This window comes from Hyperolius riggenbachi, chromosome 6, assembly GCF_040937935.1.
Source record: "Hyperolius riggenbachi isolate aHypRig1 chromosome 6, aHypRig1.pri, whole genome shotgun sequence".
NCBI lineage: Eukaryota > Metazoa > Chordata > Amphibia > Anura > Hyperoliidae > Hyperolius > Hyperolius riggenbachi.
Window position 1 is genome coordinate 348479898 of NC_090651.1, and position 27731 is coordinate 348507628.

Here is a 27731-nt window from a genome sequence, read left to right on the forward strand (position 1 = left end):
ACCAGAGGCTAAATCTAGACTGAAAGTCATGAAGGAAGAGCAGCCAGGGGGCCTGTGAAGGCGTACGTCAAAAAAGGGCGCACAGGAAACCAGATAGTATAATACTGGTTACTTTACCGATATTCTACTATTAAAGTGTAAAAAAGATTGTAAAATATATCGGTATTAACGAGTTCACAACTGAGGGGTTTTTATGCGTCCGTCACTGTGGTGGGGGCAGCAAATACTGGGGGTACATCGGTCTATGCTGGGAAGTGTGTTTGTGGTGGGGGGGCTCTGCAAAGAGTATTTTTCTTTGGGGGGGGGGGGTGTTACGGTAGATCATTTTGCCCTGGCAATTATTAAAGTAGCCCGCAGGCCAGAAAGTTGCTGGCACCCCTACTTTAGATTGTAAACTGGTGAGGGCAGGACTCTCTTCTTGTAACTTATAAGATGCTTGAAGGAGAACTTAGCAGAAATATAAATAAAAAAAAAAAAACGAAGGGAGCAGGCATGTGTAGTGGGCTCTCCTCAAGCGCACCTCTCCCCCACGTTACTCTGTACCGACCCCCCAGACTTACTTCCTGGCCGGGAGGGTCAGTGTGGACTGTGCAGGAGCTGCCTGGCACGTGCATGCTTGATACCTTGGCACAAATTTATATTTGTGCCAAGGTATCCTTTAACAGTTTGTTACACTTCTATATTACGTACCAATGTTTGTATTTTTATGTACCCTTGTTTGTTTCTTACTCTGCACAAAGTCATGGAAGATGATGGCGCTGTATAAATAATCATAATAATAAATATGCTCTGAACCACTCATGTAACAATTTGGAATGATTGGTTTAGCTGACATACCTCCGCCTGGTTCTCCAGGAGGCTGGCCTTGATGGACACCAGACCATTGAAATCCACGTCTGGAAATCGGAGACCCTCCACAAAAAACTCCAGCTCCCGGGTCCCCGTATAGCGTGCCCTATAGAATAACTTCTGCCGGCCCAGGACATGTGTGTACACTTTATCTGCAGAGACAGAGAGACACGCAGGTCACATGATGTCACAGGCTAGTGAGATCATCCATCAGATAAGAGACCATCATCAGAAACATCCAGAGCTGCTTTATCCGCTTTACCCAGAAATTCTAAGGATAAAATAATAAAATATTGACACTTGGGCAGAATGTTGACTTTCTTCACTTAGAGGTGTACTCACTTTTGTTGCCAGCAGTTTAGACATTAGGGCCCATTTCCACTAGCCACCGCATACAGCTGTGAGACGCGTGGCGGCACTTCCTGGTCTGTGGGTAGGCAGACGAATCCCAGAAGACGTGCCATGCATAACTATCGGAGTCACTGCTGCCCGCACAGAAATATGCTGCACTGTCGGCCAATCGCTAAGGCAAGCGATTCGGACGGCAGCAGCATTCTCCCCTATGGCGGAGTTACCCCACGCAATTTGCTTGCGGGGAAATGCTGCAGACTTTGCCCAATTCAAGCAGTGGAAACGGGCCCTTAAAGTGACTCAGACAAAACAAAAAAAAAATGGATTTATACATACCTGGGGCTTCCTTCTGCCCCATCCGTCTGGATCGCTCCCACACCGCCGTCCTCTGCCGCCTCTATCGCCGGTACCAGGTCACGTAACTTCTACCGGACGCGGCCAGTTGTACGCATGCGCAGGGACTCCCTCTGTCTCGCTAGCGCCTGCCTTACCCACCGGCCTGCGCAGTACGGAGGGAGCGCATTGCGCTTGCGTCGACTGGCCGAAGTGACGGGACTCGGTAACGGCGATAGAGGCGGCAGAGGACGGCGGCGTGGGAGCGGTCCATGTGGATGAGGTATTTTTTTTTTCCATCTCTGGGTCTCTATTAAGAGAAAACGTGACCAAGAATTGAACTACATCCCAATCAGTAGCTGATACCTTCTCTCCCAGGAGAAATCTTTTCCTTTTCTCAAACAGATCATCAGGGGGGTCTGTATGGCTAATATTGTGGTGAAACCCCTCCCACAGTGTGAGGATGTCAGGACCATGCTGTTTCCAACTGCCAAAAAAACAAGCAGCATCTCCTTCCACTGACATACCTGCCAGCAGTAAATATGTCACCATGTGATAAATGTCAGAATGTAAATCAGGGAGAGGAAAGCTTTTACAATGGGCAAACACTGACTAAATCATTTATACATAATTATTGTAAAAATGAAGCACTTTTTTTATTACAATATTTTCACTGGAGTTCATCTTTAATGGCTGGGTGTTGAGTTCTTTTCATGGGGCAGCAAATTTACACAAATTTACAGCAAATTTATACAAGCTGTACACTGACTACTTTACATTGTATCTTCAGTGTTGCCCCATGAAAATATAGAATACAATATTGACAGCAATGTGAGAGGTGTCCTGACACGCTGTATATCAGACTTATTGATAATGTGACGAAGGTTCACACGAGCGATCTTCACCCCCAGTCCGGCACACAAGGGGTTAGTGCAACAAGGTCTCTATTAGCAGAGGCGGCCATGTGGCACACAATGTCACAGATGCTTCAGCCATGAACTATTAGTACAAGTCTGATCTCTCTAATATACATTCCGGGCCCAGAGGCCTCAGCAGCCTCGTATCGGGTGTCCGCTGCCATTCTCATAAACTCTCCGCAGGCTCTTGAAGTGGATCAGGTTTAGATGGCTCGGCATTTCGGGAGAAGCCACTTCAAGAGGCTGAAAATTTGTCATTGTCAGCTGGGCATCCTGTGTGTCAGGCGAAGGCATCCCGATGGCTCACACTGCCCCACTGATGTCATGTCTAAAAGCGGCCGTGAGCGTGCGAAGACCGAGAGCGGCCGGCTGGTCCCCAACCAAGTCTGACAGAAGTCACCTGTCCAATCCGGCCGTGTCCAGATCCCACTATTCCTGGCCTATCTCTATCTCTCACCGCTCTGTGACATCACAGTGGCAGTCACATGACCCAATCGCACTTCCAACCCATGACATCAAGCAAGCCCAAACTCCAGGCATAGATATAAACATAGTTAATGTATATAATGTGTACACACCATGCAATTTCCCATCAGATTTCAGGTCAAATTGATCTGATTTCTGATCGATTTTCTGATCACGTCTGTATAAAACCGATCAGAAAAATGATTGGAAATCAGATCAGATTGCATGGTGTGTACCAGGCATAATAGCTTAGCAGCTAGCATGCCCAAATGTCAAATGACCTTTCTATGGCTAAAACCCCTTTTCTACAAGTTGATGATTTACATCATCATGCTGTTTATCTGCTGTGGGGGTGGAGCAGAGACTGAACTTGCTGAGGAAATTGCTGTCTGCAGCTATGGAGGTCTGTGCTGCCAGAAGAGGCTGGTGAAGGAACTCTGTGTGTGATTTCTATGACTTCAGCCAATCCAGGAGCCCCCAACACACATTAGATCGATCTCTGAGGACTCAGGACCCCTCTGTGTCTAGGGAGGAGATTTTAAGTTGGGATGGCCAAATCGTTGCAAGATTTTTTTACCCATGTTGTTTACTTGCGTCAATACAGGCGCTTGAGGTCTCAGCAGGATTGATCTGTCAATCTGTTGGGTGGTTCCTGGAGACAACAGGGGGTGCTGTATTCCTTAATAACCTGGGGGGGGGGGGGATATGTTTAATTACTGACACATCTAAGTTAGGCTCCCTGCACACTGCAAATCCGTTTTCCGATTCCGATTCCGTTTCCGATTTTCCTTGAATACATTCAACAGAAAAACGGATCAAAAAACGCAGCATGCAGTTAAGATTAAAAATCTGAATCGGAATCGGATGTAAAAACAGATTAAAAAGCGGAATCGGAATCTGAAATGCATGCAGTGTGCAAGAGGCCTTATACAAGTTCTGGGCTATTTGCACATAATCAGTGTCTTAACTGCATCTAAATAGACAAAACCTGTATAATTCATATGTGTCAGTAATTAAAAGGATGAGTTGGCATCACTGTCAAAAAGTGCTGATACTTCAAGAGTCTGTACAGACAGCAGACAGGAAGTCAGATAAAACATGCTCCATAGTATGATCTCTCACAGTCACCATTGCTGCAGTTATCCAGTAATGTCCCGTCCTCTGCACTGCAGCACGGACCAGCTACCCCAGACAGCTAATCAGATGCAAGTAATTGCGGCTTGCATGCAAATATCATGCAAAGTCTATGTGGTTTGAACATTTTCCAAATTAAATGGACTTCTCTGGTGATTTTAATTGGCCCAGTTCTGAACAGCATACAATTTGCATGGCAGCGAGTGATAATGCGATTCTCCGCTGCATGACATGAGATGGAGGATAGTGAGGAACTACAACTCCCAGCGTCCCAGTGCCACGTGATGTTCCACTTCCATGTACGCTGATAGAAGCATGTATGTATCCTCTAATATAATGTAAATAGGAAGATATTATATTCCCATTGACTAACAATTTTGGAGAAATTATGTTTCAATGTTAAAGAATAGCAAAACGCAATTGCTCCAAAATCACTTTCCCACACCTTGCTGAAATGAAAATCGCTTTGCAATTTTTTTGCTTTTGTGATTCCCAGAGCGATTGGGGCCCAAAGCACTTTTACATAGTTGCATAGTTATTTGAGTTGAAAAAAAAAGACATCCATCCATCAGAAAACAAAGTACAACACCAGCCTGCTCCCTCACATATCCCTGTTGATCCAGAGGAAGGCGAAAAAACCCTAACAAGGCATGGTCCAATTAGCCCCAAAAGGGAAAAAAATCCTTCCCGACTCCAGATGGCAATCAGATAACATCCCTGGATCAACATCACTGGGCATTACCTAGTAATTATAGCCATGGATATCTTTCATGCAATGAAAGCATCTAAGCCTCCTTTAAATGCAGATATAGAATTTGCTATAACTACTTCCTGTAGCAATGCTTTCCACATCTTAATCACTTTTACTGTAAAGAACCCTTTCCTAAATAATTGGCTAAAATGTTTTTCCTCCATCCACAGATCATGTCCTCGAGTCCTTTGTGAAGGCCTAAGGACAAAAAGCTCATCTGCCAAGCTTTTATATTTCCTTCTGATGCATTAGATCTCCTCTAAGGCATCTTTTCTCTAGACTAAATAAACCCAGTTTATCTAACCTTTCTTGGTGAGACCTTTCATCCCACGTATCAATTTTGTAGCTCGTCTCTGCACCTGCTCTAAAACTGCAATATCTTTCCTGTAATGTGGTGCCCAGAACTGAATTCCATATTCCAGATGTGGCCTTACTAGAGAGTTAAACTGGGGCAATATTATGTTAGCATCTCAAGTTTTTATTTCCCTTTTAAATGCATCCCAAAATTGTATTAGCTTTAGCTGCAGTGGCTTGGCATTGAATACAATTATTTAAAGGGAAGGTTCAAGCAAAATAAAAAAAATGAGTTTCACTTACCTGGGGCTTCTACCAGCCCCATGCAGCCATCCTGTGCCCTCGTAGTCACTCACTGCTGCTCCAGTCCCCCGTTGGCAGCTTGCAGACCTCGGAGGTCGGCAGGCCGCATTGCGTACATTTTTACGCATTCCCGCTAGTGCAGGAACATTAACACATACATTTTACGCATTACTGGTTCAATGCGTAAAAATTTACACATTGAACTAGTAACGCGTAAAAATGTATGCGTTAATGTTACTGCACTAGCGGGAATGTGTAAAAATGTACGCAATGCGGCCCGCCGACCTCCGAGGTCGGCAAGCTGCCAGCGGGGGACTGGAGCAGCAGTGAGTGACTACGAGGGCACAGGATGGCTGCATGGGGCTGGTAGAAGCCCCAGGTAAGTGAAACTCTTTTATTTTGCTTGAACCTTCCCTTTAACCGAGTATTCCTATGTCCTTCTCCAAGTTAGATGTCTCATCTGTATCCCGTTTATTTTGTATGGTGCTAGACCATTGGTCATTGGAAACACCTTGTGTGGGTCCCAGACTGTAGGAACCCTGTGGAAAAACGGTTTGCATCCCTACGTAAGAAGCTGTACTAAAGCTTGCCATTAATCTCTGCAATATATGGAGCTGAACTACATAGTGGGGCTTCTGGACAGGTGAGGCAATAAGGACTCTATAGCCCCCCGACTCCGTCTCCCCCCAGCACTACAGGAAATACACCAGGACGCCGTCTTGTAACCGGGACTTACTGTGCAGGTGGAAGACCCCGATACTCTGGGCGTCTGTGGGGGTCACATAGACCATCAGATGGTAGCCGGTGGGAAGTTTCTCTGGCCCGTGGACCCGGAGGACCATCTTAGACATGTCCAGAAGATCTGCGGACAGACAGATTGGTCAGATCTCGCTGGCATATACACGATTGGGGCGGGGAAATACAGGTCTTACCTGTCTTGGAGAGCAGAAGGTTGTCATCTGCATCCACCTTGCGGGAGAGCAGGCTGTCCTTGTCACAGTTCACCAGCAGGACGGCCCCCTGACCGTCAGGACCCCATGTCCACGAGGCCTGCAAAGAAAGGCCAAGTCTTAAAGTGAAACCAAGGTGAAAGTGATATGGAGGCGGCCATATTTATTTTCTTTTAAACAATAGCAGTTACCTGGCAGCCCTGCTGATCTATTTGGCTGCAGTAGTGTCTGAATCCTACCAGAAACAAGCATGCAGCTAATCTTGTCAGATCTGACAATGTCAGAAATACCCGATCTGCTGCATGCTTGTTCAGGGGCTGTGGCTAAAAGTATTAGAGGCAGAGGATCAGCAGGACATCCAGGCAACTGGTATTGCTTAACCACTTCACAACTGAGGGGTTTTACCCCTTCAGCATCCAAGCAATTTTCACCTTTCAGCTCCTTCCATTCATTTGCCAATAACTTTATCTCTACTTATCAGAATAAAATGTGTTAAATGTGGTTTTTTTAATCACTAATTAGGCTTACTTTGGGTGGTACATTATGCCAAGAATTTTTTTATTTTAAATGTTTTTTAATGGAAAAATAAGAAAAAAATATCCTTATTGTTCAGTTTTCGGCCATTATAATTTTTAAATAATGCATGCTACCGTAATTAAAATCCACATAATGTGCCCATATGTCCCGGTTATTACACCATTTAAATGATGTCCCTATCACAATGTCTGGTACCAATATTTTATTAGGAAATAAAGATGCATTTTTTTTCAGTTTTGCATCCATCATTAATAAAAAGCCCATAATTTATAAACTAACAGTATTATACCGTCTTGACATACATATTAAAAAAGTTCAGTCCCTAAGAAAACTATTAATGCATTTTTTATAATTGTAAATTTATTTCATTGTATTTTTTTACAAAAAAAATAAATGTTGGTAACTATTGGGGAGTGTGGGAGGTAAGGGGTTAATTTAAAATGTAAAAACAGGTCTTTGCATTTAAAAAAAGTACTTTTAGATGTAGTTTTACTATTTAGCCAAAAGATGGCCTCAGTCTTTTTTTTGTTATATGTCCTGTAAACGAAACATGTATGCTTACAGGAAGTGTACTGAAGATGGGAAACTTTTATTTATTAGAATGATCGTGCAGCTTCTCATAAAAGGCGCCGATAATTGCTACGGGGACTTAGATCAATGATTAGGAATTGCTTTCTCATTCATTGATCTCCTGGCGGGCAGATGGCAACATGAACGAGTGCACAAATAAACGGGAGCGCTTTCAGCAGTGGTAGCAGCGGGAGTACGTATATTTACTCCCCTGGGCGGTTAGATGAAGTCTGCAGGGGAGTAGATATACTGTACTGGAGCTGTGAAGTGGTTAAAAGGAAATAAATATGGCAGCCTCCATAGAACTCTCACCTCAGGTACACGTTAATGCCACAGACTACAGGCGCAATTCAGACAAGATGTGTAACTGTTCTATGGATAGAGGAGGAGGGAAGGGGGCATGATGAAGCGACTTCTGGCACGTTCAGTAAGCGCAAAAACAATGCGCACATTTGTTGTTGATGTTCAGAGATTTGGTGGTTTGAATCTCTAATGCCTGGTATATACGGTGCAATTTTCCGTCAGATTGTCGATTCGATTATTTCCGATTGGTCTGATCTATACAAAAATTGATCAGAAAATCGATCAGAAATCAGAAGTGATCAGAGAATTGATCAGAAAAATGTTTGGAAATCAGATCGATTAGAAATAATCAATTCATCCATCAATCGGACGGAAAATTGCATGGTGTGTACCAGGCATTAGAGATGCTGTGAGTCAGTTGCACACATGCTAGATATTTGCCCAAGATGGCCCTGGATTGGGGGGGGGGGGGGGCTCTAGCGTGGCTCTGTGTCGTGCTGTCATCCCTCCGCCTCTATAGAAACAGAATACATTGCTATCCTAAAGTAAGGTGCATAAATCCATTGATTACAGCTCCCCACAAGCATTGAGCCCCCTCCCCCATAAACATCCACCTCCCCCAAAAACACTGAACCACATTCCCCTAAAAACAATGAGCCTCCTCCCCCATAAGGCCCCTCCCCAAAAATGCTGAGCCCCTTCCCCATAAACACTGAGCCCCTCCCCATAAACACTGAGCCCCCTCCCCACAAAAACTGAGGCCTTCCCACATACCCTGAGCATAGGCCCTCTCTACTAATGGGTAGGTGTGCAGAGCTGGAAACTAAGGAGCACAGAGATCTCACCACCAAAGACACAGAAGAGTGTAGCAGGAGGAAGGGGGTCCTTGTTATAAGAGACCACAAGTGTGCAGAGCTGAGAATTAAAGGGGAACTGAAGTAAGAGGTATATGGAGGCTGCCATATTTATTTCCTTTTAATCAATACCAGTTGTCTGGCAGCCCTGCTGGTCTATTTCTCTGCAGTTGTATCTGAATAACACCAGAAACAAGCCTGCAGCTAGTCTTGTCAGATCGGACTTTAAAGTCTGAAACACCTGATCTGCTGCATGCTTGTTCAGGGGCTATGGCTAATAGTATTAGATGCAGAGGATCAGCAGGGCTGCCAGGCAACTGGTATTGATTAAAAGGAAATAAATATGGCAGCCTCCTTATACCTCTTACTTCAGAGGTCTCGTGACTGACAGTCCCCAAGGGACCATTCTGGGTTTATCTGTCTCATATGTCACAAACTCGCCTTATGTGGATTATTCTTCTCTACGACTCCATCCCGATCCGCATCAACATCCAGCGATATCTCTGCAACACAAAACACGACAATCACAGAGCTGGCAGCTGAGATCTCTGGACTGGCGTCCACCTTGATGACAGCGACATCAAGATACCAGGAATACAGCGCAGCTATGCCGACTCTCAGACCGGCCGCCTCCCACAGCTCAATAAACCCCAAAATAGCTGCAGATTTCTGTCATTTCTGGCGTGCGTGTGCCATGCTGCTCCGTGTAACACGCCACACGCACACGTAACTCACATGCACATGTAACTCACAGACATGTAACTCACACGCACATGCAATACAGGATATCACCACTGTCAGGTTATTCCAGACAATCCCAAACTGTCCCAGCTGCGGCACTTATCGGGTGACACCGGCCGGGGGGAGGGGGGGGGGGTCAGTCGCTGCAGGTCTGGGGTCTGGGGATTACTTCATCTCCTCTGACACGTTCATGCAAAGAGGGAGCCCAGAAATAGTAGAAGAATATTGGTAAATTTACTGGTATTCTACTCTTTTACAGTGCAATTACGATACAGTGGCTTGCAAAAGTATTCGGCCCCCTTGAAGTTTTCCACATTTTGTCACATTACTGCCACAAACATGAATCATTTTATTGGAATTCCACATGAAAGACCAACACAAAGTGGTGTACATGTGAGAAGTGGAACGAAAATCATACGTGATTCCAAACATTTTTTACAAATAAATAACTGCAAAGTGGGGTGTGCGTAATTATTCGGCCCCCTTTGGTCTGAGTGCAGTCAGTTGCCTGTAGACATTGCCTGATGAGTGCTAATGACTAAATAGAGTGCACCTGTGTGTAATCTAATGTCAGTACAAATACAGCTGATCTGTGAGGGCCTCAGAGGTTGTCTAAGAGAATATTGGGAGCAACAACACCATGAAGTCCAAAGAACACACCAGACAGGTCAGGGATAAAGTTATTGTGAAATTTAAAGCAGGCTTATGCTACGTACACACTGGCGACTATGGTCGTTTGAAACAGCTAATTAACGATCGTTCCGCCGACAATTGGGGAAAAAAACTTTACCCAACGATCATTAACACGAACGACAAAAGAATGACATCGGGAAGATGGAAATATCCAACCTGACGGATCGTATCTACCGACAATCGTTACAAAACTATAGTGTGTACAGACAGCGGCCGAGAACGATCGTTACAAGGACCAATGCGCCTGCGTTGAATTCTGCCCAGCTTCAGTACTTCCTTTGTAGAGCGGCCGTAAAGATTGTTACATTGCTCATTTCAATTAAACTGTGTTCAAGTTAACAATCATATATTTGTATCTATTGTAACTCCATGTTATTTTTTTTTTATATATAAATATGTACGCAACATTTCCTTCTGATCGTTCTTTTCTGCGAGAACGATCGTTAAAATGTGTATGATGATCGCTGCATCCCATCGTAGCATTCCAATCTTTCCAATATCGTTCGTCTGGTAACTATCGTTCCTTGCAAACGATAGTTATCGCAAGTGTGTACGTAGCATTAAGCTAGAAAAAGATTTCCAAAGCCTTGAACATCCCACGGAGCCCTGTTCAAGCGATCATTCAGAAATGGAAGGAGTATGGCACAACTGTAAACCTACCAAAACAAGGCCGTCCACCTAAACTCACAGGCCGAACAAGGAGAGCGCTGATCAGAAATGCAGTCAAGAGGCCCATGGTGACTCTGTACGAGCTGCAGAGATCTACAGCTCAGGTGGGGGAATCTGTCCATAGGACAACTATTAGTCGTGCACTGCACAAAGTTGGACTTTATGGAAGAGTGGCAAGAAGAAAGCCATTGTTAACAGAAAAGCATAAAAAGTCCCGTTTACAGTTTGCCACAAGCCATGTGGGGGACACGGCAACCATGTGGAAGAAGGTGCTCTGGTCAGATGAGACCAAAATGGAACGTTTGGGCCAAAATTCAAACCGCTATGTGTGGTGGAAAACTAACACTGCACATCACTCTGAACACTCCATCCCCACTGTCAAATATGGTGGTGGCAGCATCATGCTCGGGGGGTGCTTCTCTTCAGCAGGGACAGGGAAGCTGGTCAGAGTTGGTGGGAAGATGGACGGAGCCAAATACAGGGCAATCTTGGAAGAAAACCTCTTGGAGTCTGCAAAAGACTTGAGACTGGGGCGGAGGTTCACCTTCCAACAGGACAACGACCCTAAACAACAATGGAATGGTTTAAAACAAAACATATCCATGTGTTAGAATGGCCCAGTCAAAGTCCAGATCTAAATCCAATCGAGAATCTGTGGCAAGATCTGAAAACTGCTGTTCACAAACGATGTCCATCTAATCTGACTGAGCTGGAGATGTTTTGCAAAGAAGAATGGGCAAGGATTTCAGTCTCTAGATGTGCAAAGCTGGTAGAGACACACCCTAAAAGACTGGCAGCTGTAATTGCGGCAAAAGGTGGTTCTACAAAGTATTGACAGGAAAAGCTTACCCTCAGCTCAACTGCCTTCAATTAATGCACCAGGGAGTCAACCAGCTCACACCTGGATCCTCATTAGGTGTGTATGTGGACTGCAACAAAAGAAAGATGGCTGGGTCTCCACCTGGATTTGAGCAAAATGCTGTGTTTTATTGCACCATAGTTACAAAAACCAACAAACGACGTTTTGGCCTGCGGCCTTTATCAAGTGTTACACTTGATATAGGCCGCAGGCCGAAACGTCGTTTTGTTGCAGTCTACAAAGTATTGACTCGGGGGCTAAATAATTACGCACACCCCACTTTGCAGCTATTTGTAAAAAAATGTTTGGAATGATGTATGATTTTCGATCCACTTCTCACATATACACCACTTTGAATTGGTCTGTCACGTGGAATTCCAATAGAATTGATTCATGTTTGTGGCAGTAATGTGACAAAATGTGGAAAACCAAATACTTTTGCAAGCCACTGTATATTGGTAAATGATACCCATATTTTACTATGAATAAACTCAACCCTATTCTAAAGCCTGGTACACACCATGCAATTTCTCATCAGATAGATGGGTCGAATAGATCAGGGGTGCCCACACTTTTTTGGCTCGCGAGCAACTTTAAAATTTGCCGAGGCCAGGAGATCTACCAACCTTTCAAATGCTAAGCTTAGCGTGCGCGCCCCCCCCCCCCAAGGTTAGCCAGGTAAATGTGCCTGCAGTATAGGTTAGCCAGGTACATGTGCCCTCAGTATAGGTTGGCCAGGTACATGTGCCTGCAGTATAGGAGGTAGTATACAGCTACCTCAATCCGGCGGCTCAGGGTTCAGGAGTGCTCTGGCAGGCTATGGGGCAGCGGGCTTGTAAGGTGCCCTCCAGCTGCTGAGGTTTCAGGAGCGCTCTGGCGGGCGAAGGGGCGGCAGGCAGCATCATGGGTGGGGGCGGTGCCGGACACATTACAAGCACGTACTGCTTGTAACGTGCCTGGCACCGCCCCCAACCATGACGTCGCGGCCGTGACGCCTCTCTCCTCCCTCTCTCCTCGCCGCCTCTCCCCTCCATCCTTATTGGCCAGGGCCCTGCAGCAAAAAACGTGATGATCTACAGCTGCCGGCCACAACATTTAATCAGACGCGGTCTCCGGGAAGGCCTATTGGGCAGCCCTGGAATAGATACAATTTCCGAAAGGTCCGATCTGATTTCCGATCATTTTTGTGATCGATTTGCACAGAAGTGATCAGAAAAAAAGATCGTAAATCCAATTGGATCTGTTGGAAATTATCAATCGACTCATCTATCTAATAGGAAATCGCATAGTGTGTACCAGGCATTACACTGAACCCTTCTTCTACCCATGTCAAACCCCCCCCATGCTTAACCTTAAAGTGGACCTGAATTCAGAACTTCCTCTCTGCTGTAAAAGATATGCAACAGCACAATAACCTTTACAAAAAAACCATCTCTTTGTTACAGCAGACACAAATCCTAAAATAAATCTGCACGGTTTCTACTTCCTGTTTCTACTTTCAAATGAGCTTATCTGCCATCTTTGCTGTGGCAGTCATGTGACACGGGAGAGATCAGACAGGCTAAACTCTCTAAATACATACAGGGTGCATATCTCTATAGGTTTTCTTTCTGTCCTGTGCAGGAGTTTAGGTCCACTTTAACCGCTTCAGTACCAGCAGTTTCTAGCTCATTAGGGACCAGAGACTGCAGGTTTGAAAAACAGCGCTTAGGCGTCACGCTGCACGCACTTATCGCTAGCATCGATCATGCCACTCTCCCATTGCTGCAGGCCCTTCGCTCTGCCATCTCTATGATGGCAGAGCTCCCTGAGCCAGTGAGGAGCAGATTTCATTGGCTCTTGACCCTGTGATAAATGTGAGCCAATGGGATTGGCCCACGTGATCACAGGATCAGGAACCAATGGAATCGGCTCCTGATCTGTTCAGGGAGCTCTGCCGTCATAGCAATGACAGAGTGAGAGACCTGCAGCGGCTAGAGAACGGCACGATCAGCAGGAGCGCGTGGCAGGGATGATTGAAATCTACGCCCTGGCAGAGATGAGAGCTGTCAAACGGTGTAGATTTCAATCAGCGTGCCCCGGAAGCGGTTAAAGGACAACTTAAGTGAGAAGAATATAAAGGGAGCCATATTTCTTTCTTGTTTAACAATACCAGTTACCTGACAGCCCTGCTGGTCTAGTTGGCTGCAGTAGTGTCTGAATAACACCAGAAACAAGCATGCAGCTAATCTTGTCAGATCTGACAATAATGTCAGAAACACCTGATCTGCTGCATGCTTGTTCAGGGGCTGTGGCTAAACGTATTAGAGAAAGAGGATCAGCAGGACTGCCAGGAAACTGGTATTGTTCAAAAGGAAATAAATATGGCAGCCTCCAAATCCCTCTTTTTACAGTTGTCCTTTGAGCATCCCCTATGCCTAACCTTAACCATCCCCCTCCTGCAAGCACCCGCAATTCGCAGCCACTATTTGCATTGTGGGTCGCCTGTTTCCCACCTGAAACTCCAGATGGACTGAGGAAACCCAGAAATATCAGAGTACAAAAACAGACATGAACGTCAGCCGCTTGTTCAGGTCTATCGAATCTTTACATGTTACTGCCTCCTGCGATGCACATAATAAAAAGGCGGAGCTTGTTAATTCCACAGGACAATTCGGGTCATCACACACTCTACACACACACACACACACACACACACACACACACACACACACACACACACACACACACACACACACACACACACACACACACACACACACACACACACACACACACACACACACACACACACACACACACACACACACACACACACACACACACACACACACACACACACACCTTTCCCGCTGCTTGTAAAGTCTTCCCTGGCTGTCTTATTTTTCTGCACTGCTTATCATCCCTCTGCAGTAACTTCAGTACAGACGAGTCTTATCATTCCTTTCTTACATCATTTGTTATCAAACTATAACACTGTTTTGTCATCAGAACTTGTAAGGACAATCCACACGTTGCTTTTGTTGTGTGGCTTTATTGTTAATGTCTATTGTCTTTTCTGGAAAATCATAAATACAGAATTATAATGATGACATACTAATGGCCCATACTCACGGGCTACAAATGTCGCCGCGACAGGTCGTCTGTGAGTATGAGCCGTTGCACAGGCGCGCACCCCGAACCGTCGCTCGTCGCTGCTGTCGCCAGGCGATTGGCGCGGTCAATCGCCTGGCGACAGTTGCCGCCGCATCTCCGCCGCAGCTGTCGCTAGTCCGCATGAGTATGCGGACTAGCGACAGCAACACCCAGGGAATACCATCAACTTCCGGCGGGGGGAGGAACAACAGCGACAGCTTCCGCCGCATTAGTTGCCAGGTCCCTCCGCCGTGTGTATGCGGAGGGACCTGGCGACGAGCTGTCGCCGGCCTGTCGCGCACACGCTCACGTGTGCTGGTGGACAGGCCACTTTTGCAGCCCGTGAGTATGGGCCATAGCAGTAGTAGTGACATCATGCACAGGATGCAAGATCAGAACAGGTGACAAGATAACACTAACTGGCTAACATTGTAGGATAAAACATGCAGAGATAAGGGGGGGGGGGGGAGGGGGAGGGACGTAGGAGGGTGGGATGAAACTTTTCTTAGGGGGGGGAGGGGAGGGGGGGGGGGATGAATGTTCTAGTTTTGGGGATAAATGTTTGAAAAGCTCATAGCTCATGACCTGTAAATTTATTTCCACATGTTTATGAAGGTAAAGCTTATAACCTCACAAAATGTAAATGTCTTCAATGTGGATTCTGTTTTTCTCACTCTGTAAATTATCTTGGTTATGTTGCTATGGAAATAAAAATATTTAAAAAAAAAAAAAAAAAAAGAACAGGTGACCAGCATGTAATAAATAACAGTGGCAGGCAGGTGACAGCTACTCTAGGCCCTCGTATATGACCTATAGCAATGACCCGAGGTGGGCGGAATGGAGGTCCTTTACTCTGGGCCCTCATAAATGACCTATAGTGCTGACCCTGGTTGGCCGGAATGCGGTCCAGACAGCTATCAATCACCTGCTGCTGTGATGTCCCTCTCCCCATGGGACATCCTGATTAGGGACTTTGAGGACACAGCAGTGTACATTTTATAACACCCTGACAAAGTCTCCTGTGGGAGAACGAAACGTGTGGGTAGGAGGAGCCTCCTGCATCACATCACAATATGTAATGGCTGCAGCGAGAATGAGGGAAAGTACCATATGTAATGGGTGATGTGTGTGTGTGTGGGGGGGGGGGGGGGCGGGTCACCCTTTATAAACACATGGAGGCTTCAGTGAGTGGTCGGAGGTGGAAAAACATAATTTCATAAATCTACAGTGACTAACAGCTGCCTGCTCAGCGCCCAGTCAATGTGAAACACCCGCCCGTGGTCACATGGGCATATGCGGGAGGAGGGATTGTTCTCGAAGCAAAAATCTTTCCAGTTTTTATAAAACCACAAAAAGTTTTAAATATTTTTCTATTCAAGACATACAAAAACTGCATGACCGGGGCTTAGCTTTGCCCTCCTGAGCGTGTATGGCAGCATGCTGGTACTTGTAGTGCCGTAGAGATATTGTAAAATAAAAAAATAAACACCTGAAATGTTCACAGAATATCATTGCAAGGATGTGCGAGCCTGAATAGCACTTATTTATCAGAGGCTTCCCTGCGGTGTTCCCCATTATGTGACATAAATCTAATGTCTATATGGCGTTTCCTGAATAAAAAAAAAAAAAAAAACTACAAAAAACACACCGAGTGTGGCAGCCATTCCTCATCACTCTATAAATACATAATAATGATAATCAGCATGGATAGTGACATCCTCCCTGGGATAGAAGGACACCAGACGAGCGTATAATAAATATCGCTGACAGACGGGTGACATTTACGTGTGGCCGTCCCGCACAGCTTGTGGTAATGACCCGCGGTGGCCGGAATGCATCTCAGACGGGGCAGTTCCCGGGAATCATCAATCAATCATCTGCTCCCTGTCATGGTGGGTCCAGGAATATCCCTGCAGAGGCCGGCCGGGGATTGTCCACCAATACTCAACCCCCCTCCCCCCCTCAACTCTGGGGATAACCTGATAGGGGGCTCTGAGGACACAGCAGTGTGCATTTCATGTTACAGGTAGGATCTGGAGACCACCCGCAGGGCCAGCAACTCCTCAGCCACCCTCCCACCATACACACATGGGAGACAAACCTCCCCCTTAACCACTTGAGGACCACAGTCTTTCTACCCCTTAAGGACCAGAGCCTTTTTTTCCCATTCAGACCACTGCAGCTTTCACGGTTTATTGCTCAGTCATACAACCTACTATCTAAATGAATTTTCCCTCCTTTTCTTGTCACTAATACAGCTTTCTTTTGGTGCTATTTGATTGCTGCTGCAAGTTTTACTTTTTATTATAATTCATCAAAAAAGACATGAATTTTGTCAAAAAAATTATTTTTTTAAACTTTCTGTGATAAAATTTGTCAAATAAAGTAAAATTTCTGTATACATTTTTGTCCAAATTTATTGTGCTACATGTCTTTGATAAAAAAAAAAAAAAAAAAAAAAAAAACATTCAGTGTATATTTATTGGTTTGGGTAAAAGTTATAGCGTTTACAAACTATGGTGCAAAAAGTGAATTTTCCCATTTTGAAGCATCTTCGACTTTTCTGACCACCTGTCATGTTTTATGAGGTGCTAAAATTCCAGGATAGTATAATTACCCCCCAAATGACCCCATTTTGGAAAGAAGACATCCCAAAGTATTCACTGAGAGGCATGGTGAGTTCATAGAAGATTTTATTTTTTGTCACAAGTTAGCGGAAATTGACACTTCCATTTCTGCTAACTTGTGACCAAAAAAAAAAAAAAAAAAATGAAATCTGCAACTGACTCACCATGCCCCTCTCTGAATACCTTGAAGTGTCTAGTTTCCAAAATGGGGTCATTTGTAGGGTGTGTTCACTGTCCTGGCCTTTTCGGGGGTGCTAAATTGTAAGCACCCCTGCAAAGCCTAAAGGTGCTCATTGGACTTTGGGCCCCTTAGCGCAGTTAGGGTGCAAAAATGTGCCACACATGTGGTATTGCTGTACTCAGGAGTAGTATAATGTGTTTTGGGGTGTATTTTTACACATACCCAAGCTGGGTGGGAGAAATATCTCTGTAAATGACAATTTTTTGATTATTTTTTTTACACACAATTGTTCATTTACAGAGAGATTTCTCCCACCCAGCATGGGTATGTGTCAAAATACACCCCAAAACACATTATACTACTTCTCCTGAGTACGGCGATACCACATGTGTGGCACTTTTTTGCACCCTAACTGCGCTAAAGGGTCCAAAGTCCAATGAGTACCTTTAGGATTTCACAGGTCGTTTTGAGACATTTGGTTTCAAGACTACGCCTCACGGTTTAGGGCCCCTAAAATGCCAGGGCATTATAGGAACCCCACAAATGACCCCATTTTAGAAAGACAACACCACAAGGTATTCTGTTAGAAGTATGGTGAGTTCATAGAAGATTTTTTTTTTTTTGTCACAAGTTAGCAGAAATTGAAACTTTGTGAAAAAACAACAACATAAAAATCAATTTCCGCTAACTTGTGACAAAAAATAAAATCTTCTATGAACTCACCATACCCCTAATGGAATACCTTGGGGTGTCTTCTTTCTAAAATGGGGTCACTTGTGGGGTTCCTACACTGCCCTGGCATTTTAGGGGCCCTAAACGTGAGCAGTAGTCTGGAAAGCAAATGTCTCAAAATGACCTGTGAATAAGACGTTGGGCCCCTTAGCGCACCTAAACTGCAAAAAAGTGTCAGACATGTGGTATCGCCGTACTCAGGAGAAGTAGTATAATGTGTTTTGGGGTGTATTTTTACACATACCCATGCTAGGTGGGAGAAATATCTCTGTAAATGGACAATTGTGTGTAAAAAAAAAAAAAAAAAAAAAAAAATCAAAAAATTGTCATTTACAGAGATATTTCTCCCACCCAGCATGGGTATGTGTAAAAATACACCACAAAACACATTATACTACTTCTCCTGAGTACGGCGGTACCACGTGTGGCACTTTTTTACACCCTAAGTGCGCTAAGGGGCCCAACGTCCTATTCACAGGTCATTTTGAGGCATTTTTTTCTAGACTACTCCTCACGGTTTAGGGCCCCTAAAATGCCAGGGCAGTATAGAAACCCCACAAGTGACCCCATTTTAGAAAGAAGACACCCCAAGGTATTCCGTTAGGTGTATGGCGAGTTCATAGAAGATTTTATTTTTTGTCACAAGTTAGTGGAAAATGACACTTTGTGAAAAAAAAAACAATAAAAATCAATTTCCGCTAACTTTTGACAAAAAATAAATCTTCTATGAACTCGTCCTACACCTAACGGAATACCTTGGGGTGTCTTTTTCTAAAATGGGGTCACTTGTGGGGTTCCTATACTGCCCTGGCATTTTAGGGGCCCAAAACCGTGAGGAGTAGTCTGGAAACCAAATGCCTCAAAATGACTGTTCAGGGGTATAAGCATCTGCAAATTTTGATGACAGGTGGTCTATGAGGGGACGAATTTTGTGGAACCGGTCATAAGCAGGGTGGCCTCTTAGATGACAGGTTGTATTGGGTTGTATTGGGCCTGATCTGATGGATAGGAGTGCTAGGGGGGTGACAGGAGGTGATTGATGGGTGTCTCAGGGGGTGATTAGAGGGGAAAATAGATGCAATCAATGCACTGGAGAGGTGATCGGAAGGGGGTCTGAGGGCGATCTGTGGCAGGCAGGAGGTGGCCTCGTCGCGGCTCCGCAGGCTCACGGTCTCCTTCGGTGGCGTGCCCGACCTGGCTAGGCCGGCTGCCAGGTCGGGCTCTTCTGCGCTCCAATGTGCGGCTCACTGGTGCGCGCTGACGTCATCGGACGTCCTCCGGGCTGTACTGCGCAGGCTCAGAACTACTGAGCCTGCGCAGAACAGCCCGGAGGACGTCCGATGACGTCAGCGCGCCCCAGTGAGCCGCACATTGGAGCGCAGAAGAGCCCGACCTGGCAGCCGGCCTGGCCAGGTCGGGCGCACCACTGGAGAAGACCGGGAGCCTGCGGAGCCGCGACGAGGGCACCTCCTGCCTGCCACGGGCTGGAGGAAGCCCCAGGTAAGTGGATTTGGATTTTTGTTTTTTCACAGCATCCCTGAACCTTCCCTTTAAGGTGTGATTAGAGGGGGGAATAGATGCAAGCAATGCACTGGCAAGGTGATCAGGGCTGGGGTCTGAGGGCGTTCTGAGGGTGTGGGCGGGTGATTGGGTGCCCTAGGGGTAGATAGGGGTCTGATCTGATGGGTAGCAGTGACAGGTGGTGACAGGGGGTGATTGATGGGTAATTAGTGGGTGTTTAGAGGAGAGAACAGATGTAAACAATGCACTTGGGAGGTGATCTGACGGCGGGTTTGCGGGCGATCTGATGGTGTGGGTGGGTGATCAGATTGCCCGCAAGGAGCAGGTTAGGGGCTGATTGATGGGTGGCAGTGACAGGGGGTGATTGATGGGTGATTGACAGGTGATCAGGGGGATAGATGCATACAGTACACAGGGGGGGGGGGGCTGGGAAGAATCTGAGGGGTGGGGGATGATCAGGAGTCCCCAGGGGGCAGTTTAGGGAATAAAAAAAAATAATAGCGTTGACAGATAGTGACAGGGAGTGATTGATTGGTGATTAGGGGAGTGATTGTGTTCAAACAGTGGTCTGGGGGGTGGGCAGGGGGGGGGGGCTGAGGGGTGCTGTGGGCGATCAGAGGGAAGGGGGGGGGGCAGGATCAGTGTGTTTGGTGCAGACTAGGGTGGCTGCAGCCGGCCCTGGTGGTCCCTCGGACACTGGGACCACCAGGGCAGGAGGCAGCCTGTATAATACACTTTGTATACATTACAAAGTGTATTATACACTTTGTATGCGGTGATCGTGGGGTTAACAACCCACCGGCGCTTCTGAACGGCCGGCAGGTTGTCGTCGCGGGTGGGCGGAGCCAGTTGCCAGGGGAAACGCGCGTCACCAGTGACGCGATCGCTCCCCCGGCATGCAGAAAGGACGCAAAGCCCTTGGGCGTATTGGGGTCCTATCGGCGTCCACTTTGCCGCCGCCCATCGGCTGTGGGTGGTCGGCAAGTGGTTAAGGTGCCCGTTAACTATACAATTTTTCTTTCAGATTCGATCTTTCAATCAAAACTAATTGTTCCCATTAACAGAATAATTTAAGAGGGTTTTACATTCTAATTCAATCATAAAATCCAACTTTCAGATCAATTTTTTCCTTTTCCAATAGGCCAAAGAATCGTGTCACATAGATTTCACCCCACACAGAGCATTTTTCTATACAATTTGATCCTAAACAGTGCGTTGAAAGATCGAATCTGAGGCTGTTTTCACACTGTACCCCCGCACCGCCAAAAACAGGCCTTCAGGGAACAGGTGATCCCCATCTGGCCACCAACCAAGCAGGAAGTGACACGCTCTTGCAGTCACTTCCTGCTTCGGGGTATGCGGAAGTGCACGGAAGCGTATTATAAAGATAGGCTTCCGCACACGTGTGCCACGATGTCAAATGTTTAAAAATAAACCACGTCACCATAGACTAACATGATTTCTGGACCGACGCAGATCGCCGGGCGGTAATATTTTGCTCTAGCGTTAGATTGGGCACTTCCAGCGCAGCGTACTACAACGTGGGGCGTGTAAACTCCCTACAGGTATATATTAGGCTGCGGCATCAGTGCGGCAACTCTGCCACACCGCGCCAGTGTGAAAGGGCCCTCATGGAAAAATTGTACTGTTAATAGGCACCTTAAAGTTAGCCACACAGCATACCATTTTTTAAAATGTATTTTCAATTCAATAATTACAATATAGTTTTCTGATGGATTGTAAAAAATTTTTTTTAAAGAGTACTCCTGATCGGAGCAGTGCTTTTCAGCGCTGCTAGATTTGGGCGCAGCCGGCGCCTCCATAGACTACAATAGGAATCACTCCTATTGCAGCGCTCAGTGAGTAACGTCGGCTCCGTCTTCTGACGGAGCCGAGGTTGCTAAAAAAACACAATAATTCGGCCTCCAGCAATCGCTGGAAGCCGAATTATTTCATTCCCCCACTATCCATGGCGGCCTGGAGGGGGAATAGTAATTAAAACGGCCCGGACCTGTGCAGAAGCAGGACCAGCCATACAATAGCTGTATCCTGCGCCCAAGTCTACCGGCGCTGATTTCAAATGTACACTTGTATAGAAAAAAAAAAAACTAACAAAAAAACACGAGGGACATCAGATTGGATTTCTCGATCGAATATAATAAAAAAAAAACAAACAACAACAAAAAAAAAAAAAAAAACACACCTTTTGATTTTCCAGGACAACTGATCGTTTTTATCCAATTGCTGTAAAATGTTATTGTATTGTGTGTGGCCAGCTTTCAGTAATAAAAAAAAAAACAAAAAAAAAACCAGATAGGCAAACGAACCTTCCTCTAAGGTGGCCACACACGATACAATAAAATGATCCGATTTTACAGCAACTCAACAAAATCAAATGCATTTCCCCAAAAATCCAAAGCTTTATTTATTTTTTTATTTTTTTAACTCGTGGATTTTTCTGATCAATTTTTATGAAAATTAAATAGTGTAGGGTAGATTGTCAATTTATTAATATACACACCCAAGCAATTTTCTTAGATTTTTCAATCATTTTTTTTCACAATTGGGGAAAAATTGAAGTCACGTATGTGGTCCATTGGTCAGATTTTTCAAAAGTCTCAATGAATCAGAAAAATTGATTGTAATCCTGCTGATCCTCTGCCTCTAATACTTTCATGCAGATCAGAGGTATCTGGCTGAAGTGTGACTGCATGTTTGGCTGCAGTAGTGTCTAAATCTCACCCATGAAACAAACAGATTTGCATTGTTTAGTATGGTTTAAAATAGTATTGTTTAATGCTGGGAATACACTGTTTGTTTGTAAGCCATTAAGATAGCTCGATTGAGAATTTCCGACCTGTCCGATGTCCCGCCGGATCGATTCCGCGCTCGGGAACAATGCGTACAGATAAGGGAATAATGCGTACATTTAAGGGAACAATGCGGAAAGATAAGGGAGATAGGCGACTGGGACGCGGAATTGAGCGCGAAAATCGATCTGACGCGAAATTGAGCTCGAAAACGTACCGTGTATTCCCAGCATAATGGAAGCCTTGCTTTGGATTCTCTTTAAGGGAGGTTCGTAAACTGTGTGCACTTTTGGGGCCAAAACATGCATTTACCTGGAGGGTCTGCGCCCTAGCCCCCCCCCCCCCCCCCTTGTCTATTTGACGCCTCCATCTTATTTACCCCATGCTGCAGAGCCTTAGATTTCAGCAGTTTTGTCCTATGTAATCTCATGAGTGGGAACTACATCTCCCAGCATGCATCGTGCTTCCTGGCAGTCATCATGCGGCCAGGGATATACAAATAGCCGGTGGGAACCTGCGGCAAGGGAGAGAGAAGCATGAGGCATCTAAATCGACAAGGGTGGGGTAAAGAGCATCCCACCTAGGTAAGTAAACACCTGCTATATCTTCAATAGTGCACACAGTTTACGAACATCTCTTAGGGGGAGGTTCCCTTGACTTTTTCTTTAAAGAAATACTGCTCAGATTGCTTTAAAATCTGCTCAAAATGTGTTCAATTGCCATCAAAAGACGATAAGAATCATTAGTTGGACCAGATGTCGGTCGGGTGTGGGGCAAGAGCAGCTGTAGATCGATGCCCATTTCAGTTTGATTGATTTTCAATGGATTCCCTGTGGAGTAGTGAGCGGTGGGAATAGATGCCTCTCTGATCAGATGTCGATGAGCCACATTGTGTGGCAATCTACTAATGTGTGGCTACAGAATATAACAGACCGGATACGGAGGTGATAGCAGAACTTACGGACAGCAGTGAGGTAGATGCCGGACTTGTCCACCACAGTGTCGGAGCCCTTCCCAAAGTAGGCAAAGTTGATCTGGAAGAGACAAGGTTACATACGTGTGAGATTGTTTCCCTCAGCCCTTCTGCTCGGTATAGTGTGCTTGCCTCTGACAGAACCTCAGGCCGGTTTCACACTGTGAAGACGGTAGCTGTGTGGCCCAGGAGCCGTACCGCTAAAAACAGCCTTCGAGGATTACCGCATTAATATGCAGTAATCCCCTTCTGGCAGCAGGCAGAGCAGGAAGTGACGCTCACTTCCTGTTGCCGAATTGATGGCGTGCTCAGAAGTGTATTGCTAAAATATGCTTCTGTGCATGCGTGGCACGTAAAACTTGTGGTCGTCGTTTTAAAATACGTGTGTCACCATAGACTTACACGACTTCCAGTCCACTGCACGTCGCCACAGAGGTAGCACGGTAACATACATATGCTTAGATTAGCTACTTCCGCCACATCGCGTTTTGTGTGATATGCCCCATAGACTTTCATTGCCCTAGCGTTAGGCTGCGGTAAAATGCCGCACAAGTGTGAAAGGCCCCTTTTTCTATACATGGAGGCGGTTCTTATAGCTGAATTTACTGACAGAACTAAAAGGATTAAAACCCATTGGCCTCAATTCCATAAAATAATTTAGATCGGTAAAATAATGTATTCTGTGTTTTACATTTTTTTACAAATTCACTTACATTTCCAAAATGCGGTGAAAGTTCAGTAATTTACCGGAAAAAAAAAAAAAACATGCTTCAATCCACTAAGCCCTGCTCTGTAAATCTCACCAGCTGTGGAGCAGGTCAGGCCTTCCCAAAAGTGGTGTGTATGATTTGGAGGGTATTCTGTCCAGTGCATCTCGGCATCCCTTTAGATGTGGTGCAGCCACCAGAGGGAGCTTTTCCGTATACCAGGATACAGATATGCACATCTAAAGGGATACAGAAAAGCCTTTTAAAATGTTTCCTCCTGCTCGTGCCTTCTGAAGCCACGACCTCCAGAGTATCGGACCAAATGGGGTAAGAAGCAGGGTTATGTGGCTCTCCCTATTGTCTGCCTGCTACATCTGTCAATGTTACTGCATGGAGAGTATGAGTTACTGGTTGTTCATAGCTGGAGGTAAACACCGAACACTTGTTTGATTTACCGAATGCTTTAATCTTTATGAATTGCAATTTCTTGAGGTACATTTACCACACAAGTCGGTAATTTACCTCACTAGTCGGTAATTTTACTTTTCAATGCGGTAGTAGGTTTAGTGAATTGGCTTTTGGCGAAATGATCAGTAAAATCAGCAGTTTTCTGCCTTACCGAATGCAGCAGTAATGCTTAGTGAATGGAGGCCAATGTGGCAAAACAATAGTTTGGAATGTAATCAGAGAGAAATTGACCTCTACTACACACTACGTATAGATTTTCAATGTAATGAAGGGGTGACTGGAGGTGTGATGGTGTGACACCCTACTCTGAGGTCTACCAAAATCCACACTGGCATCTCTCCAGTCCCAACTGACCTCTGCTGCCTGTCTCATCCACCTCTCCTCTCAATTCCTCTGATGCTGCCCCTCTGTGCTAATCCCTACTGACCTCTGCTGCCCATCTCATCCACCTCTCCTCCCAATTCCTATGATGCTGCCCCTCTGTGCCAATCCCTACTGACCTCTGCAGCCTGTCTCGTCCACCTCTCCTCTCAATTCCTCTGATGCTGCCCCTCTGTGCCAATCCCTACTGACCTCTGCAGCCTGTCTCATCCACCTCTCCTCCCAATTCCTATGATGCTGCCCCTCTGTGCCAATCCCTACTGATCTCTGCAGCCTGTCTCATCCACCTCTCCTCCCAATTCCTATGATGCTGCCCCTCTGTGCCAATCCCTACTGACCTCTGCAGCCTGTCTCATCCACCTCTCCTCCCAATTCCTATGATGCTGCCCCTCTGTGCTAATCCCTACTGATCTCTGCTGCCAATCTCATCATACTCTCCTCCTGCTCCTCTAATGCAGCCCCTCTCTGCCAATCCCTAGTGACCTCTGCTGCCTGTCTCATCCACCTCTCCTCCCAATTTCTCTGATGCTGACGCTCTTTGCCAATCCCTACTGACCTCTGCTGCCTGTCTTGTCCACCTCTCCTCCCCCTCCTCTGATGCAGCCCCTCTCTGCCAATCCCTGCTGCCTGTCTCGTCCACCTCTCCTCCTGCTCCTCTGATGCTGCCCACATCTGCCAATCCCTACTGACCTTTGCTGCCCGTCTCGTCCACCTCTCCTCCCGCTCCTCTGATGCTGCCCAAATCTGCCAATCCCTACTGACCTCTGCTGCCTGTCTCGTCCACCTCTACTCCTGCTCCTCTGATGCTGCCGCTCTCTGCCAATCCCTGCTGACCTCTGCTTCCTGTCTCGTCCACCTCTCCTCCTGCTCCTCTGATGCTGCCCACATCTGCCAATAATTACCAACCTCTGCAGCCCATCTCATCCACTTCTCCTCCTGCTCCTCTAATGCTGGGAATACACCATACAATTTTCTGTTAGATTCTTCTGTTAGATTTTCTGTTAGAATGCATAATTAGATTATTTTCTGTAGAGAATGGTCATTATCTCTCGTGCATTGTCTTCTGTTTATCTCCTGCTGATGTCCTAATTGTACAGAGTGCCGTACTAATTATGCATCTATGCTCCCCACTATTTGTTTTTTGCTATGTACATCTCTACAGAAGGCGTTGGCAATTTTTAACTACTTAATTCTATCTGGACGGATATATCCCTCCAGATAGCCTGCACTGCTGCCCAGCTCTGGTGCACGCTCCCGCCGCCCCCCGTTAGCCCAGAGATCAATGAATGGGAAAACCGTTCCCATTCATTGCTCTAAGTCCCTGTATGAAAGACCGACACCGTTAACGAGGCGATTCCGTCTTTTGACGGAGAGGCTGTCCCGCCCTCTAGCCCATCTCATCCTATTAACGGAAGTGCTAGGAGCAGTGTGCGGCGTGATTGGCGGTTGGGGCCAGCGCCCCCCGTCTGATTGGTCCATTTATCCCCAACGCTGAGCGGGACACTTCCTGATTAAGAACGCATCGGTAATACCGGGGACGTCACGGACTTGAATGTGCTTGGAGATAAAAGCGGGGACAGCGCGGAGGTATAACCGGGGACAGCCTGAGGCTAGCAGCATGTACGGTATGTTGTGCGGACTTCCAGTTGCTGTAGACGGTAGTACCTGGGGGCATTGCAGACAAAATGTATTTAAGACAGGACAGCCTGAGGACAGCTGCAGCTGCGTGAATATATTTAATACAGGGGGACACGCAGACCTTAGGATAGGCTGGAGACGGAGAACAACAGACACAGGGGGACATGCAGACACTGGAACACGGAGGACAGGGATAGCAGACACTGGGCTAACAGGTTTAGAAGACACTGGATATGGAGGAAACAGGACATTGGAGACAGAGGAAGGGGGACAGATGACATGGGGTCAGAGGAAGGGGGAAAGAGGACACAGGAAGATACCAGAGGGCACAGGGAGACACTGGACACAAGGGGGACACAAAGGCAGCAGAGGGACAGAGGAGAACACAGGGAAATAAGGAAGGCACAAGGGAGACATAATAATTGTGGGGGAAAAGTCTATAAGATGCCCCTGCACCATGGACGCACCAGGCTTAGTATATTCTTTTTTTCCTTGGTTTTTGTCCTCTAAACCTAGGTGCGTCTTATGATCCGGAGCGTCTTATAGTCCGAAAAATACGGTAGTTACCTTAGGGACTGAACTTTTTTACTATGTATATAGTAAAGTATATTACTGTTATTTTTTAAATAATGGGCTTGTAATAAGTGATGGACGCAAAACTGAAAAAATGCACCTTTATTTCCAAATAAAATATAGGCGCCATACATTGTGATAAGGATATAATTTAAATGGTGTAGTAACGGGACAAATGGGAAAATAAAATACATGGGTTTTAATTATGGTAGCATGTATTATTTTAAAACTATAATGGCCAAAAACTGAGAAATAATTTTTTCCATTTTTTCTTAATCTTCCTGTTAAAATGGATTTAGGATAAAAAAATATTTCTTAGCAAAATGTACCACCCAAAGAAAGCCTAAATGGTGGCAGAAAAAAACAAGATATGCATCATTTCATTGTGATAAGTAGTGATAAAGTTATTGGT

The 27731-nt window shown here is 45.8% G+C and overlaps 1 protein-coding gene across 3 annotated transcripts in view; it reads right to left on the minus strand.

Annotated features, from left to right (window-relative positions):
- Positions 1-27731, minus strand: part of PADI2 (peptidyl arginine deiminase 2) — a 168784-nt gene that overhangs the window by 38179 nt on the left and 102874 nt on the right. For all 3 annotated transcript variants that reach the window (XR_011022214.1, XM_068241583.1, XM_068241584.1), the window contains exons 3-7: positions 23541-23613; positions 9053-9114; positions 6330-6447; positions 6134-6259; positions 838-1001 (exon numbers count right to left, since the gene is read on the minus strand). Coding sequence is in view for 2 of the 3 variants with exons in the window: in XM_068241583.1 (XP_068097684.1) it covers positions 838-1001; positions 6134-6259; positions 6330-6447; positions 9053-9114; positions 23541-23613 (543 nt within the window). In the remaining variant the exon portion in view is untranslated. The remainder of the gene's footprint in view (positions 1-837; positions 1002-6133; positions 6260-6329; positions 6448-9052; positions 9115-23540; positions 23614-27731) is intronic.